General features: G+C 68.5%; 2 protein-coding genes across 2 annotated transcripts; both read left to right on the forward strand.

Moving 5' to 3' along the window:
• Positions 1-930: 930 nt before the first annotated feature.
• Positions 931-4629, forward strand: QTRT1 (queuine tRNA-ribosyltransferase catalytic subunit 1). The gene is made up of 10 exons (XM_072848554.1): positions 931-1284; positions 1713-1781; positions 2237-2375; positions 2472-2550; positions 2619-2734; positions 3612-3750; positions 3825-3900; positions 3983-4092; positions 4170-4254; positions 4337-4629. Exons 1-10 carry the CDS (start codon positions 961-963, stop codon positions 4487-4489), a joined length of 1290 nt encoding a protein of 429 aa, XP_072704655.1. The 5' UTR covers positions 931-960; the 3' UTR covers positions 4490-4629.
• Positions 4630-11788: 7159 nt separating this feature from the next.
• LOC140645100 (beta-1,3-galactosyltransferase 2-like) lies at positions 11789-12850 on the forward strand. The gene has a single exon (XM_072848318.1). It carries the CDS (start codon positions 11789-11791, stop codon positions 12848-12850), a length of 1062 nt encoding a protein of 353 aa, XP_072704419.1.
• The last annotated feature ends 1390 nt before the right edge of the window (positions 12851-14240 follow it).

Below are 14240 nucleotides of genomic sequence, written 5' to 3' on the forward strand. Positions count from 1 at the left end.
CGTCCCTCGTCCCGTCCCCTCCCCTGCTCCCCCTCACCAGTTAAGGTCCCCCGTCCCAGTGGATGGTCTGACTGGGAAGGCAGACCCCCCCCCAAACAGCGCAGTCGTAAACTCTCCACCAAGCTCCCCCGCAGAGAACCGTAGATCCGTTTTGGGAACCATTCGCTCTTCCCAGGGGAGGTTACCTCCTTTAGACAGGCGGCTTCCCACGCACCGAGCCGGCACGCCCGCCTCCCTCGCGCCGGGAGCCGATTACGGCAGAGTCTGGAGAAACAGAAACAGCCAGTTATATCAAAACAAGGAATATTTCCCCAGGTCGCGCTTCCCACGCACGAAGGCCGAGCCGCTGCTCCTGAGCCGTGCCCGACCCTCCACCGACCTGACGTGGGGTGCCTGAACCCCCCTGGGGCCTGCCCCGGGGGGAAACTGGGGTGCTAATGGGTAAAAAGGGGGAGGGGGGTGTCTGTCCATGCTCAGACCTGCTCAGGGCTTTCACGGTCCTGACGATGAGGCACCCCGGGCTGAGGGCTGAAACCCCGGGTGCAGCTGGCAGGGGGGATCCCGAGGGGACGGACGGAGCTGTCGTGTGAGGGGAAACTGAGGCAGGGGCTGGAGGAGGAGGCTTCCCCTGGGGGGCTTAGGGACCAGGGGAGGGGGCTCTGCCCGAGGACAAGGGGACAGGCGAGGGGGCAGAGGAGGCGGCTCTCCCCAGGAGGAGGGAGGCAGAGGAGGGGGCTCTCCCTGAGGGACATAGGCCCCAAGGGAGGGGGCTCTCCCAAGGGACAGGGGGGCGGCGGAGGGGGCTCTCCCCAGGGGTCACAGGGGTGAGGAGGGGGCTCTCCCAGGGATCACGGGGCGGGGGGGAAGGCGGGGGCTCTCCCCGGGGGACATGGGGGCCGGAGGAGGGGGGGGGTGTGTGTGTCCCCCACCGAGGCCCAGCGCGGAGGCCCAAGCCCCAACATGGCGGCCGCGTCGCCCCTGGTTACCACCGCTTCCGGCGGGACGCGGCGGCGGCCGGAAGCGCGGGTCACGTGGGGGAGCGGGAAGATGGCGGCGCCCACGGCGGCGGGGCCGGGCCCGGCGCCGCTGTTGCGGGTGACGGCGGAGTGCGGGCGGAGCCGGGCGCGGGCCGGCGAGCTGCGGCTACCGCACGGCCCCGTCCCCTGCCCCGTCTTCATGCCCGTGGGTACCCGCGGGACCGCCAAGGGCGTCACGGCGGCCCAGCTCGCCGCGCTCGGCTGCCGCATCTGCCTCGGCAACACCTACCACCTGGGCACGCGGCCGGTGAGCGCCGCCGCGGCGGGGGGGGTGGGGGGGAAACCGGGAGGGGCCGCCGGGACCGGGACAGGGCCCGCCCGCAGTCACCGGGCAGCAGCGGGCAGCGGAGGGCCCCGCCCCCGGCCTGGGGATGGCCCCGCCCCCGACCACCGGGTGGCCACGCCCCCGGGAGAACCACGCCCCTTTACCCCTAAAAGCCCCTTGGCGAGAACCCCGGGGAAAGCCACGCCCCCTGCGATGGCCCCGCCCCCGGGCATGGCCCCGCCCCGAGGGGGTTCGACCACCTGTGCCCAGGGGAGAGAGGACCGGGGTGGCCCCGCCCCTTCGTAGCCCCGCCCCCAGGCGCGGTAGCCCCGCCCCCCGGGGGTCCCCATGCCGCGGGGACGGGACCCCCCGGGCCCCCCCGGGCCCCCCGGTCTGACCCCGTCCCGCAGGGCCCGGAGCTGGTGCAGCGCGCCGGCGGCCTCCACGGCTTCATGGACTGGCCCCACAACCTGCTGACGGTGAGGGGGGGCCCGGGACCCCCACCTGGGGTGGGAGGGGGAGACCCTCCAGACCCCGCCCCGACCCCCACCTGGGGGGTAACACCCCTGGGACCCCCACCTGGGAGGGGGGGAGAACCTCCAGACCCTGCCCCGATCCCCACCTGGGGGGATCCCCACATCCCCACCTGGGGGTAACACCCCGGGACCCCCACCTGGGGGGGAGACCCTCCACACGCCCCCCAACCCCCACCCGGGAGGAGGGGATCCCCAGACCCCACCTGGGGGGAAGGGACCCCAGCCCCCCACCTGGAGGGGAAGGGCCCCCCACACACACACATCCCCACTTTGGGACCCCCGGCCCCCTCCCCACAGCCCCGGGGCACCCAACTCCCTCCTCCCTCCCCGGGAGCGTGGGGCATCCCCCCGCCTCCCCCAGCCCCATTATCGGGGTCCCCCCGTGTCCCCCCCCCCAGGACAGCGGGGGCTTCCAGATGGTGTCGCTGGCGGAGCTGTCGGAGGTGACGGAGGAGGGGGTCCGCTTCCGCTCCCCCTACGGCGGGGAGGAGATCCTGCTCAGCCCCGAGAAGTCCATCGAGATCCAGAACGCCCTGGGTGAGTCGGGGGGGGGGGGCTGGGCCCCCCAAACCGGCCTGGGCCCCCCAAAAGGGGAGGGGGGTCCTGAACCCCACCCCCCGTCCCGTCCCGCAGGCGCCGACATCGTGATGCAGCTGGACGACGTGGTGAGCAGCACCACGACGGGGCCGCGCGTGGAGGAGGCCATGCACAGGTCCGGGACCCCCGCCGCCCCCGGCCCCCCGGCCCCCGCCCTGATGTCCCCCTGTCCCCCGTCCCCAGGTCCGTCCGCTGGCTCGACCGCTGCATCGCCGCCAACCGCCGCCCCGGGCAGCAGAGCCTCTTCGCCATCGTCCAGGGGGGGCTGGACCCCGCCCTGCGCACCCAGTGCCTGGAAGGTAGCGGGGACGGGGCCCCTCCCCGCCTTCCTCCCCCCCTCCTCATCCTCTTCACCATCTGCTCCTCGTCCTCCTCCCTCTTCCCACCTTCTTCCCACTCCCCGTCCGCCCCATTCCTCATCATCCTCCCTCCCACTCCTCATCCTCCCCCCGCTCCCCAACGTCTGCCCACTCCCCATCTTCCTCCCCCTCCCTGCCTTCCTCCCCTCTCCTCATCCTCTTCCCATTCCCCATCTTCCCTTCATCCTCCTCCCACCTTCTTCCCACTCCCTGTCCTCTTCCCGCTCCCCACCTTCCTCCCGCTCCCCATCTTCCTCCCGCTCCTCATCCTCCTCCCCCTCCTCATCTTCCTCCCACTCCTCATCTTCCTCCCACTCCTCATCTTCCTCCCGCTCCTCATCCTCCTCCCATTCCCCACCTTCCTCCCGCTCCCCACCTTCCTCCCGCTCCCCACCTTCCTCCCGCTCCCCATCCTCCTCCCCCTCCCCCTCCTCCTCCCGCCCCCCATCTTCCTCCCATTCCCCACCTTCCTCCCGCTCCTCATCCTCCTCCCACTCCTCATCCTCCTCCCACTCCTCATCCTCCTCCTGCTCCCCATCCTCCCCCCGCTCCCCACCTTCCTCCCATTCCCCATCCTCCTCCCATTCCTCATCCTCCTCCCATTCCTCATCTTCCTCCCACTCCTCATCTTCCTCCCACTCCTCATCTTCCTCCCGCTCCCCATCTTCCTCCCCCCCTCCCCATCCTCCCCCCCTCCCCATCCTCCTCCCACTCCCCATCCTCCCCCACTCCCCCTCTTCCCCCATTCCCTCCCCTCCTGCCCCCCTCCCCCCCCAGCCCTTCGGGGGGCCGGGGGTGCTCAGAGCCCCTCCCCCAGCCATGACCCGCCGGGACGTCCCCGGCTTCGCCATCGGGGGCCTGAGCGGGGGCGAGGAGAAGGACCGCTTCTGGAGGATGGTGAAGCTCAGCACCGACCGCCTGCCCCGCGACAAGCCCCGCTACCTGATGGGCGTGGGGTACGTCCCGGGGGGGGCCGGGGGGGGCAGATGTGGGGCTCACCCCCCCAGCTCAGCCCCGCTCCCCTCCGCAGCTACGCCACCGACCTGGTGGTCTGCGTGGCTCTGGGCTGCGACATGTTCGACTGCGTCTTCCCCACCCGGACGGCGGTAAGAGGCTCCGAGGAGGGGGACGGGGGACGCCCCCCCAGCCCCGGGGTGGGGGTCCCTGACCCCGCTCCCCTCCCCGCAGCGTTTCGGCTCGGCCCTGGTCCCCTGGGGTTCGCTCCAGCTGAAGAACGAACGCTTCGCCAAAGATTTCCGCCCCATCGACGAGAACTGCCGCTGCCCCACGTGCCAGCGGTGGGTCGGGGTGGGGGGGGTGGGTGCCGGTCCGGGGTGGGGGTCTGACCCCCCCCCCCATTTTTGCGCCCACCCAGGCACAGCCGCGCGTACCTGCACGCCCTGATCCGCAGCGAGACGGCCGCCCTGCACCACCTCACCGTCCACAACATCGCCTACCAGGTGGGCTGGGGGGGGGGCGGAATTGGGGTGGGGGGGCCCCCCCAGCCTCCCCTTTAACCGGGGGGGGGTCTCCCTCCCGCAGCTGAACCTGATGGGCTCCATCCGGGAGAGCATCCTGGCCCAGCGCTTCCCCGAATTCGTGCGGGGGTTCCTGGGCGCCATGTACGGGCCGCGGGAGCGCGTCCCCCCCTGGGTGCTGGAGGCTCTGGCCGCCGTCGGCATCACCCTGGACTGAGGGGGCTGAGGGGGCCCCCCCGCGCCCCCCGGACCCCCACCCCCGGGGGCGGCGGAGGGGCCGAGCACCCTGGCAGCCCCCGCTTTCCCCCTGCGGTGGCTTTGTCCTTTCCAGACCAAAAATACACTTTTTATACTTTTGGGGGTGGGCTTTTTACTACTTTGGGCTTTTTTTCAAGGGGGGGCGGTCTTTCTTTTACGGGGGGTGGTCTTTTTTAAGGGGGTGGTCTTTTTTTAAGGGGAATGGTCTTTTTCAAGGGGGTGGTCTTTCTTTACGGGGGTGGTCTTTCTTTACGGGGGTGGTCTTTTTTAAGGGAATGGTCTTTTTAAGGGGGAATGGTCTTTTTTTTAAGGGGAGTGGTCTTTTTTCAAGAGGGGTGGTCTTTCTTTTGCGGGGGTGGTCTTTTCTTAAGAGGAATGGTCTTTTTTAAGGGGGTGGTCTTTTTAAGGGGAATGGTCTTTTTTAAGGGGAGTGGTCTTTTTCAAGGGGCGTGGTCTTTCTTTTACGGGGGTGGTCTTTTTAAGGGGAATGGTCTTTTTTTAAGAGGGGTGGTCTTTTTTTTAAGGGGAGTGGTCTGTTTTTTAAGGGGCGTGGTCTTTCTTTTGCGGGGGGTGGTCTTTTCTTAAGAGGAATGGTCTTTTTTCAAGGGGGTGGTCTGTTTTTAAGGGGGCATGGTCTTTTTACAGGGAATGGTCTTTTTACGGGGGTGGTCTTTTTAAGAGGGTGGTCTTTCTTTTACGGGGGTGGTCTTTTTTAAGGGGGTGGTTTTTTTTAAGGGGAATGGTCTTTTTTAATGGGGGCGGTCTTTTTTTAAGAGGGTGGTCTTTTTAAGGGGAGTGGTCTTTTTAGGGGGAATGGTCTTTTTGAAGGGGGCAGATGCAGCTGCATCCAAATAAAGTTTCTTGGTGGAAGAGCGGCTTGTGTGGCTGCAAATGGGTCTGGGGGGCCCGGATGGGTCGGGGGGGCTCGGTGCCCCTCGGCTGTGCTGTCCCTGGGCAGGGTGCGATGGGGGCTCGCGGTGCTGGGGGCAGGAGGACACTGGGGGGGTGTCTGGTGCTGCCCGGGGGCTCAGCTGCCACCGCAGGGTCCGGTGGAGCCCACGGTGGGAGAACCGGTGATTTGGGGGTGCTTGGGGGCCCCGGGGGAGGGGACGCTCTGGGGACCCAGAGACCCAGGAGGGGACCGGGGGATGCTTTGGGGTCCCGGGAGGGGACCAAGGGGGAGGAGTAGGGGCGGTGGGGGTCTGGGGGTGCAGAGGAGGGGATCTGGGGGTGCAGGGGGAACTGGGGACGTTTTGGGGTGCAGGAATGCAGGAGGGGCTCAGGGGTGCTCAGGGGTCCCGGGAGGGGACCAAGGGAGAGGAATAGGGGCGGTGGGGGTCTGGGGGTGCAGAGGAGGGGATCTGGGGGTGCAGGGGGAACTGGGGACGTTTTGGGGGTGCAGGAATGCAGGAGGGGCTCAGGGGGTGCTCGGGGGTCCCGGGAGGGGACCAAGGGGGAGGAATAGGGGCGGTGGGGGTCTGGGGGTGCAGGGGGGGAACTGGGGACGTTTGGGGGTGCAGGAATGCAGGAGGGGCTCAGGGGGTGCTCGGGGGTCCCAGGGCCGCAGGAGGGGACTGGGGTGGTGGGGGACCGGGGGTGCAGGGGGGGACACAGGGACGCAGGACCCGGATTCTCTCCGACTCTGCTCCTCCATCAGCCCCTTCTCCACCGTCACCGACGTCACACCCCGCATCCGTCCCATCGTCACCGTCGGGACCCCCCCCACCGTGCCGCAAACCCAGCTGCTGGGTCCCCACCCTGCCCCGGGGGTCCCCAGGGCTCAGTGCCCCCCACCCAAGGACCCTGCACCCGGAGCGGGGGCAGAGCCAGCGGCCACCCTGGGGTCCACCAAGGCGAGGGGACAAATTGGGGCAGGATCCGGCCGGGAGAAGGGGAAGGACCTGGGCGTAGGCAGGGCCGTGGGTGCCGGCGGGGGCTCAGGGCAGTCAGGGTGTCCTGGGGGGCCAGAGAGCGCAGCCCCCCGCACCCACGTCCTGGGGACAGGGATGGGGACGAGACCGGAGCCCCACCGTGGGTGACAACCCCAAGCGGGACACGGCGGTGGCCTTTGTCCCCATCAACCGATGCCTGACATGTGGCTGGAGGTGGCAATGCGCCCTGAGCTCCCGGGGGTCCCCCAGCCCCGCCACGGGGCCCGGGTGCCCCCCAACAGGCTGTGAACCCCCCCAGAGGTCTCATCTGCCCGCATCTACAGGTCTGTGCTGGGGGGCTGGGACGTGTGGGTCTGTGTTGGGGGGGGGAGGTTGGATATGTGGGTCTTTTGGGGGTCTGGGGGCTGAGTGTTTGGGGGTCTGGAAGGTCGGACATGTGGGTCCATGTTGGGGGCTCGGGTCTCGAAGATGTGGGTCCTTTGGGGGTCTGGGAGGTCGCACGTGTGGGTCCATTTGGGGGGTGGGAGCTCGAACATGTGGGTCTGGTTTGGGGGTCTGGGGGCTGGGACATGTGGGTCCTTTGGGGTCTGGGGGCTCGGACATGTGGGTCCTTGCTGGGGGGTGTCTGTGACCTTGCACACGTGGGTCCAGTCTGGGGGCTCAGCCCTTGGACACGAGCGTCCGTTGGGGGTCTGGAAGCCCGGCCGTGTGGGTCCGTCCTGGGGGTCCGGGAGCTCAGACACGTGGGTCCTTGGGGGTCCGGGCGCTCGCACACCTGCACCCACCACCGCCGCCTGCAGCTCAACCCCCCCCCAGTTTGGGCCGTTCCCCCTCCCCTCAGCCCCACAGCGGCTCGGGGGGGGCCAGGCCTCCAACCCCTGCCCCACGGCGGGTGGGGGGCATCGGGGCCGTGGGTCGGTCGGGGCACGGGGCCGGGGCGGAATGGGGAGGAAGTTTGTGGACAGGGTGGGGTGGCCAGGGCTACGTCAGCCGCGACCGGCAATTTCTGCCGCTGCCGGGCCACCTTCGCCCCATTGGCAGCGGCTGCGCCGAGGCTGACGGACAGGTGAGCAGCACCTGGGATCCACTGGGAGCGACTGGGATCCACTGGGAGCGACTGGGATCTACTGGGAGCGACTGGGAAGAGCTGGGAGTGGCATCTGGGGTGAACTGGGAGCAACTGGGAGCAACTGGGAAACGCTGGGAGCTGCAGCAAGAGGAGTCGCGGGAGGAACGGGGAGAATTGGGCAGGGAGAGGAGCGGCAACTGGGGAAACTGGGATCAGCTAAGGCTGAGCGCTGTACCCGGGGGGAACTGGGATGAACTGGGAAAGGTTGAGTGTTGCAATCCCTGGGAGAACTGGGAGCTGCATCAGGGGGGAACTGGGAGAACTGGGCAGAGCCGGGAGCTGCCCCTGGGGGGAACTGGGAGAACTGGGCAGAGCCGGGAGCTGCCCCTGGGGGGAACTGGGAGAACTGGGCAGAGCTGGGAGCTGCCCCTGGGGGGAACTGGGAGAACTGGGCAGAGCTGGGAGCTGCATCAGGGGGAACTGGGAGAACTGGGCAGAGCTGGGAGCTGCCCCTGGGGGGAACTGGGAGAACTGGGCAGAGCCAGGAGCTGCATCAGGGGTGAACTGGGAGAACTGGGCAGAGCCGGGAGCTGCCCCTGGGGGGAACTGGGAGAACTGGGCAGAGCTGGGAGCTGCATCAGGTGGGAACTGGGAGAACTGGGCAGAGCCGGGAGCTGCCCCTGGGGGGAACTGGGAGAACTGGGCAGAGCCGGGAGCTGCACCCGGGGGGGAACTGGGAGAACTGGGCAGAGCCGGGAGCTGCATCAGGGGGTGAACTGGGAGAACTGGGCAGAGCCGGGAGCTGCATCAGGTGGGAACTGGGAGAACTGGGCAGAGCCGGGAGCTGCATCAGGGGGAACTGGGAGAACTGGGCAGAGCTGGGAGCTGCACCCGGGGGTGAACTGGGAGAACTGGGCAGAGCCGGGAGCTGCACCCGGGGGTGAACTGGGAGAACTGGGCAGAGCCGGGAGCTGCACCCGGGGGTGAACTGGGAGAACTGGGCAGAGCCGGGAGCTGCATCAGGGGGGAACTGGGAGAACTGGGCAGAGCCGGGAGCTGCATCAGGGGGGAACTGGGAGAACTGGGCAGAGCCGGGAGCTGCCCCTGGGGGGAACTGGGAGAACTGGGCAGAGCTGGGAGCTGCACCCGGGGGGGAACTGGGAGAACTGGGCAGATCCGGGAGCTGCACCCAGGGGTGAACTGGGAGAACTGGGCAGAGCCGGGAGCTGCACCCGGGGGTGAACTGGGAGAACTGGGCAGAGCCCGGAGCTGCATCAGGTGGGAACTGGGAGAACTGGGCAGAGCCGGGAGCTGCACCCGGGGGTGAACTGGGAGAACTGGGCAGAGCCGGGAGCTGCATCAGGGGGGAACTGGGAGAACTGGGCAGAGCCGGGAGCTGCCCCTGGGGGGAACTGGGAGAACTGGGCAGAGCCGGGAGCTGCACCCGGGGGTGAACTGGGAGAACTGGGCAGAGCCGGGAGCTGCATCAGGGGGTGAACTGGGAGAACTGGGCAGAGCCGGGAGCTGCATCAGGGGGTGAACTGGGAGAACTGGGCAGAGCCCGGAGCTGCATCAGGTGGGAACTGGGAGAACTGGGCAGAGCCGGGAGCTGCATCAGGGGTGAACTGGGAGAACGGGGCAGAGCCGGGAGCTGCATCAGGGGGTGAACTGGGAGAACTGGGCAGAGCCGGGAGCTGCATCAGGGGGGAACTGGGAGAACTGGGCAGAGCCGGGAGCTGCATCAGGGGGGAACTGGGAGAACTGGGCAGAGCTGGGAGCTGCACCCGGGGGTGAACTGGGAGAACTGGGCAGAGCCGGGAGCTGCATCAGGGGGGAACTGGGAGAACTGGGCAGAGCCGGGAGCTGCATCAGGTGGGAACTGGGAGAACTGGGCAGAGCTGGGAGCTGCACCCGGGGGTGAACTGGGAGAACTGGGCAGAGCCGGGAGCTGCATCAGGTGGGAACTGGGAGAACTGGGCAGAGCCGGGAGCTGCACCCGGGGGTGAACTGGGAGAACTGGGCAGAGCCGGGAGCTGCACCCGGGGGGGAACTGGGAGAACTGGGCAGAGCCGGGAGCTGCATCAGGGGGGGAACTGGGAGAACTGGGCAGAGCCGGGAGCTGCATCAGGGGTGAACTGGGAGAACTGGGCAGAGCCGGGAGCTGCACCCGGGGGTGAACTGGGAGAACTGGGCAGAGCCGGGAGCTGCACCCGGGGGTGAACTGGGAGAACTGGGCAGAGCCGGGAGCTGCACCCGGGGGTGAACTGGGAGAACTGGGCAGAGCCGGGAGCTGCATCAGGGGGGAACTGGGAGAACTGGGCAGAGCCGGGAGCTGCACCCGGGGGTGAACTGGGAGAACTGGGCAGAGCCGGGAGCTGCATCAGGGGGTGAACTGGGAGAACTGGGCAGAGCCGGGAGCTGCCCCTGGGGGGAACTGGGAGAACTGGGCAGAGCCGGGAGCTGCACCCGGGGGTGAACTGGGAGAACTGGGCAGAGCCGGGCTCTCAGCCCCGGGACCCCCGCGGCTCCCACCGGGCTGGGGACAGGCAGCGGGACCCCCAACTGGTTTTACTGGTTTAACTGGCCGGGGCACCCGGGCGGTCCAGGCCGGGGGGCTGGGCCCCCCGGGGCTGCGGGTGGCCCCGCCCCGAGACCCCCGCCCCCACCGAGACGCCCGGGACCCCCCGACCCCCCCGGCCCCGGGTCCGAGCGCGGCCGCTGCCCCGGAGCCGCTCCCGGGGCCGGGACCCCCGGGGTCCCCCCGCGCCCCCTCCGCGCCCCCAAGACCCCTCTCTGCCCCCAAATCTCCCCCGGCCCCTCTCTGCACCCCTGGGGAGCCCCCAGCCCCTCTCTGTCCCCCGCGGACACTTGTCCCCCCCGGCCCCCCCGACCCCTCTCTGCCCCCTTCGAACCCCTCTCTGCCCCCCAATCTCCCCCAACCTCTCTCTGCCCCCCCCGCTCCCTCTCTGCACCCCGGACCCCCCACCTCTCTCTGCCCCACCTCGGCCCCCTCTCTGCCAGGCCTGGGGCTCCCCACGACTCCTCTGTGCCCCCCCCGCCCCGGGCTGCTCCCCCCGGCATCGTGCCCGCCCAGGGCGAGGACCGTCACCGCGCCGGGGGGGTCCCCTCGCCCTCGCCCTCACCCTCGCCCTCACCCTCACCCTCGCCCTCACCCTCACCCTCGCCCTCACCCTCACCCTCGCCCTCGCCCTCGCCCATGTTTGCGCCGGCCCCACGGCTTCACGTTCCCTCCTTATCACCTCCGGCACCTCTTATCAGCACCCAACCCTGCTGCGGCCGCACCAAGGTGTCCCTGGCCTGGGGTGGGTGAGGGGACACCGACGGGGTCGGGGGTGCCCGGTGCTACCCCCCCAGCTCGGCCCGGCCCGCAGCCGGCGGCACCGCGAGACCCTGAAATGCAGCGGCTGGGGGGGCTGGGGCTGGAGGGGCCCCGGCGCACGGAGCGAGAGGGTGGGTGGGCGAGGAGCGAGTGGTTTTTGGGTGCCAAGTGAGCGGCTGGGTGGGTGAAGAATGGGTGGGGGTTTTTTGGGTGCAGGGCGAGTGGGTGGGTGGGCAAAGAGCAAGCGGCTGGGTGGGTGCAGAGTCAGAGTTGGGTGAGCACAGAGCGAGTGGCTGGGTGGGTGCAGAGCCGGTGTTGGGTGGGCACAGAGCGAGCAGCTGGGTGGGTGCAGAGTCAGAGTTGGGTGAGCACAGAGTGGGCGGCTGGGTGGGTGCAGAGCCGGTGTTGGGTGGGCACAGAGCGAGCGGCTGTTGGGTGGGCACAGAGCGGCGGCTGGGTGGGTGCAGAGCCGGTGTTGGGTGGGCACAGAGCGAGCGGCTGGGTGGGTGCAGAGCCGGTGTTGGGTGGGCACAGAGCGAGCGGCTGGGTGGGTGCAGAGCCGGTGTTGGGTGGGCACAGAGCGAGCGGCTGGGTGGGTGCAGAGCCGGTGTTGGGTGGGCACAGAGCGAGCGGCTGGGTGGGTGCAGAGCCGGTGTTGGGTGGGCACAGAGCGGCGGCTGGGTGGGTGCAGAGCCGGTGTTGGGTGGGCACAGAGCGAGCGGCTGGGTGGGTGCAGAGCCGGTGTTGGGTGGGCACAGAGCGAGCGGCTGGGTGGGTGCAGAGCCGGTGTTGGGTGGGCACAGAGCGAGCGGCTGGGTGGGTGCAGAGCCGGTGTTGGGTGGGCACAGAGCGAGCGGCTGGGTGGGTGCCAAGTGAGGGGGTTTTTTGGGTGCCAAGCGAGCGTCGGGTGGGCCCGCCATCACTCTGAGGTGCCGGGTCTCCCCGCAGGTGGTGGCCATGAAGTGCCAGAGCCCGCGCCTGCTCCTGCTGCCCGTCCTGACGCTGCTGGCGCTGCTGGGGCTGCGGGTGCACGACTTCACCGAGGAGCCCATGACCACCGCCCCCGCCCTGCCCAGCCCCGGCCGAGACGCCACCGACCGGCAGCACCCGCCCAGGACGGGTTTCACGTGGCACAGGGTGCCGGATCCTCAAGGCAACGCCACAGCCAAGCCGGCCCCCACCCGGCACCCGCTGCAGCCCCCCTACCCCCACCCCTACCGCTTCCTCCTCAACGAGCCCCACAAGTGCCGGGACCGGACGCCCTTCCTGGTGCTGCTGGTGGTGACGGAGCCGGCGGACGTGGCTGGCAGGAACGCCATCCGGCAAACCTGGGGCAACGAGAGCTCGGTGCCGGGGGTCTCCATCCTCCGTCTCTTCCTCATCGGCATCCACCCGGTGTTCGCGCAGGAGCTGCGGCCGGTGCTGGAGGAGGAGAGCCTTCTCCACCGCGACATCCTCCAGCAAGATTTCTTGGACACCTACAACAACCTGACGCTGAAGACGCTGATGGGCATGGAGTGGGTGAGCAAGCACTGCCCCAACGCCAGCTACGTGGTGAAGGCCGACCGCGACATCTTCCTCAACCTGGGCTACCTGGTGGAACGGTTCCTGGTGCCCCCCAAGAAGAACTTCATGACGGGTTACATCTACCGCAACACGGGGCCGCTGCGCAGCAAGGCCTACAAGTGGCACGTGCCCCGCGAGGTCTACCCCAACGACACCTACCCGCCCTACTGCGGCGGGCCCGGCTACGTCCTCTCCGGGGATTTGGCCAGCAAAATCTACAACGTCGCCCAAACTTTGCCCGTCATCAACATGGAGGATTCCTTCATGGGCATCTGCCTGCACGCGCTGGGCATCGGCCTCACCAACAGCCCTTGGGGTGTCTTCAACATGTACCGGCTCGAGTACGAGGCGTGCCGGTTCTCCCAGCTGGTGATGGTCCATCACTACCAGCCCCAGGACCTGCTGAAGCTCTGGCCCCAGTTCCAGGAGGCGAAGGCGACGTGCCGCCGCTAGCCGCGGCCGGAGGGCTGAGCCACGCCGGGGCCGCCGGGTGCCGGGGCATCCCGGGTGCCACCATCCCCTCCCCGCGCCGGGACCCGCCCGCTTCGCCCCCTCCGCTGACTTTCTGGCCAGTCTCCGGCTCGCAAGCAGCCGCTCGGGGCCGTCTCCAAACCTCAGGTCCCTCGGGGACCCCCTCCGCCGCCCCCGGCCCCACCGGGAACGGGGTTTCCCCCAAAATTGTGCTGCCAGCTGGTTCACGCAGCCAGAGCCGAGGGCTTCACTCACAGGAGCAACTACTCCACTGTGTGGACGTTTTTAATGTTATCATGATACTTTTATTATTATTATTACTATTATTATTATTGATTTTCTTCGCACTGAGCCCGCTGGGCTTGGTGGTCAGGGACTGCGCCGGCGGGGAAGCTGCGCCCACGTTAAGTTATAGCCGATGTTTGTAATAAAAGGGCTGGAATCAGCCGGACCGAGCTCGCCGACCGCCTCGTCTCTCCCGGTGCCGGCCCCACGCCCCGGCCGCTGCGGTGGGGCGACCCTGGCTGGCTGCTGCCGCCCACCCAGCCGCTCCGTCACCGCCCTCCTCGGCGCGACGGGGGAGAGGAAGCATCACGACAGGGGGAGAGGAAGCATCACGACAGGCTCGTGGGTGGAGATACGGACAGGGAGATCCCTCCCCAGCTACCGTCACGGCAGATCAGGCTCGACTCGGGGAAATTAATTTATTGCCAAGCAAATCAAAGTAGGGCAACGAGAAATAAAAGCTGAATCTTAAAACCCCTTCCCGGGTTTTCAAGGTCCCTACCCATTTCTCCCCCAGCGGCGCAGGGACGGGGACGAGGGTTGCGGTCGCTCATCGCATGGTCCGCGCCGAGGGGAATCTCCGCTCGTGGGGCCGGGAAGGAGCCGCCGTCGCCGAAATGCCGGCTCCAACCGGGCAGCGGCCCCGGCGTTTGCTCAACTCGGCCTCGCCGCTGGAACAAGCACCGTCGGGGCCTTAACAGGTTGCGCTCGGGTCTGGCTCTGCCGCCGGCACGGAGAGAACCAGAAATGCCGGTGCAAGGTGCGGTTTATGCAAAATCAACACGCCGCGGCCGGAGGAGGCACCTTTACCCACACGCAAAACGCCCGCGGCAGGACGGCACGGGCGCAAGAACTGATTACGCTCGATTATTGCACCCGTGCCGTGCAATAAACCGGCTGTTTCCAGCACTGCTTAAAGGGGCTAGAGGCAGCTCCGGTGTTATTTTTGTCAGAAAAGGTGCAACGGTGTAGCTCAAACCCCGGCTGCCCCGTGGCTGCGGTCGAAGAGGTGTAGCCCGGCAGCTGCCTGCCCCCGAGACGTGCCGGAACCATCGGTTGCCCCGGGACGGTGCCCACGCGCTCCTGG

The sequence above is a fragment of the Ciconia boyciana genome, chromosome 31, assembly GCF_034638445.1.
Source record: "Ciconia boyciana chromosome 31, ASM3463844v1, whole genome shotgun sequence".
Classification (NCBI taxonomy): domain Eukaryota; kingdom Metazoa; phylum Chordata; class Aves; order Ciconiiformes; family Ciconiidae; genus Ciconia; species Ciconia boyciana.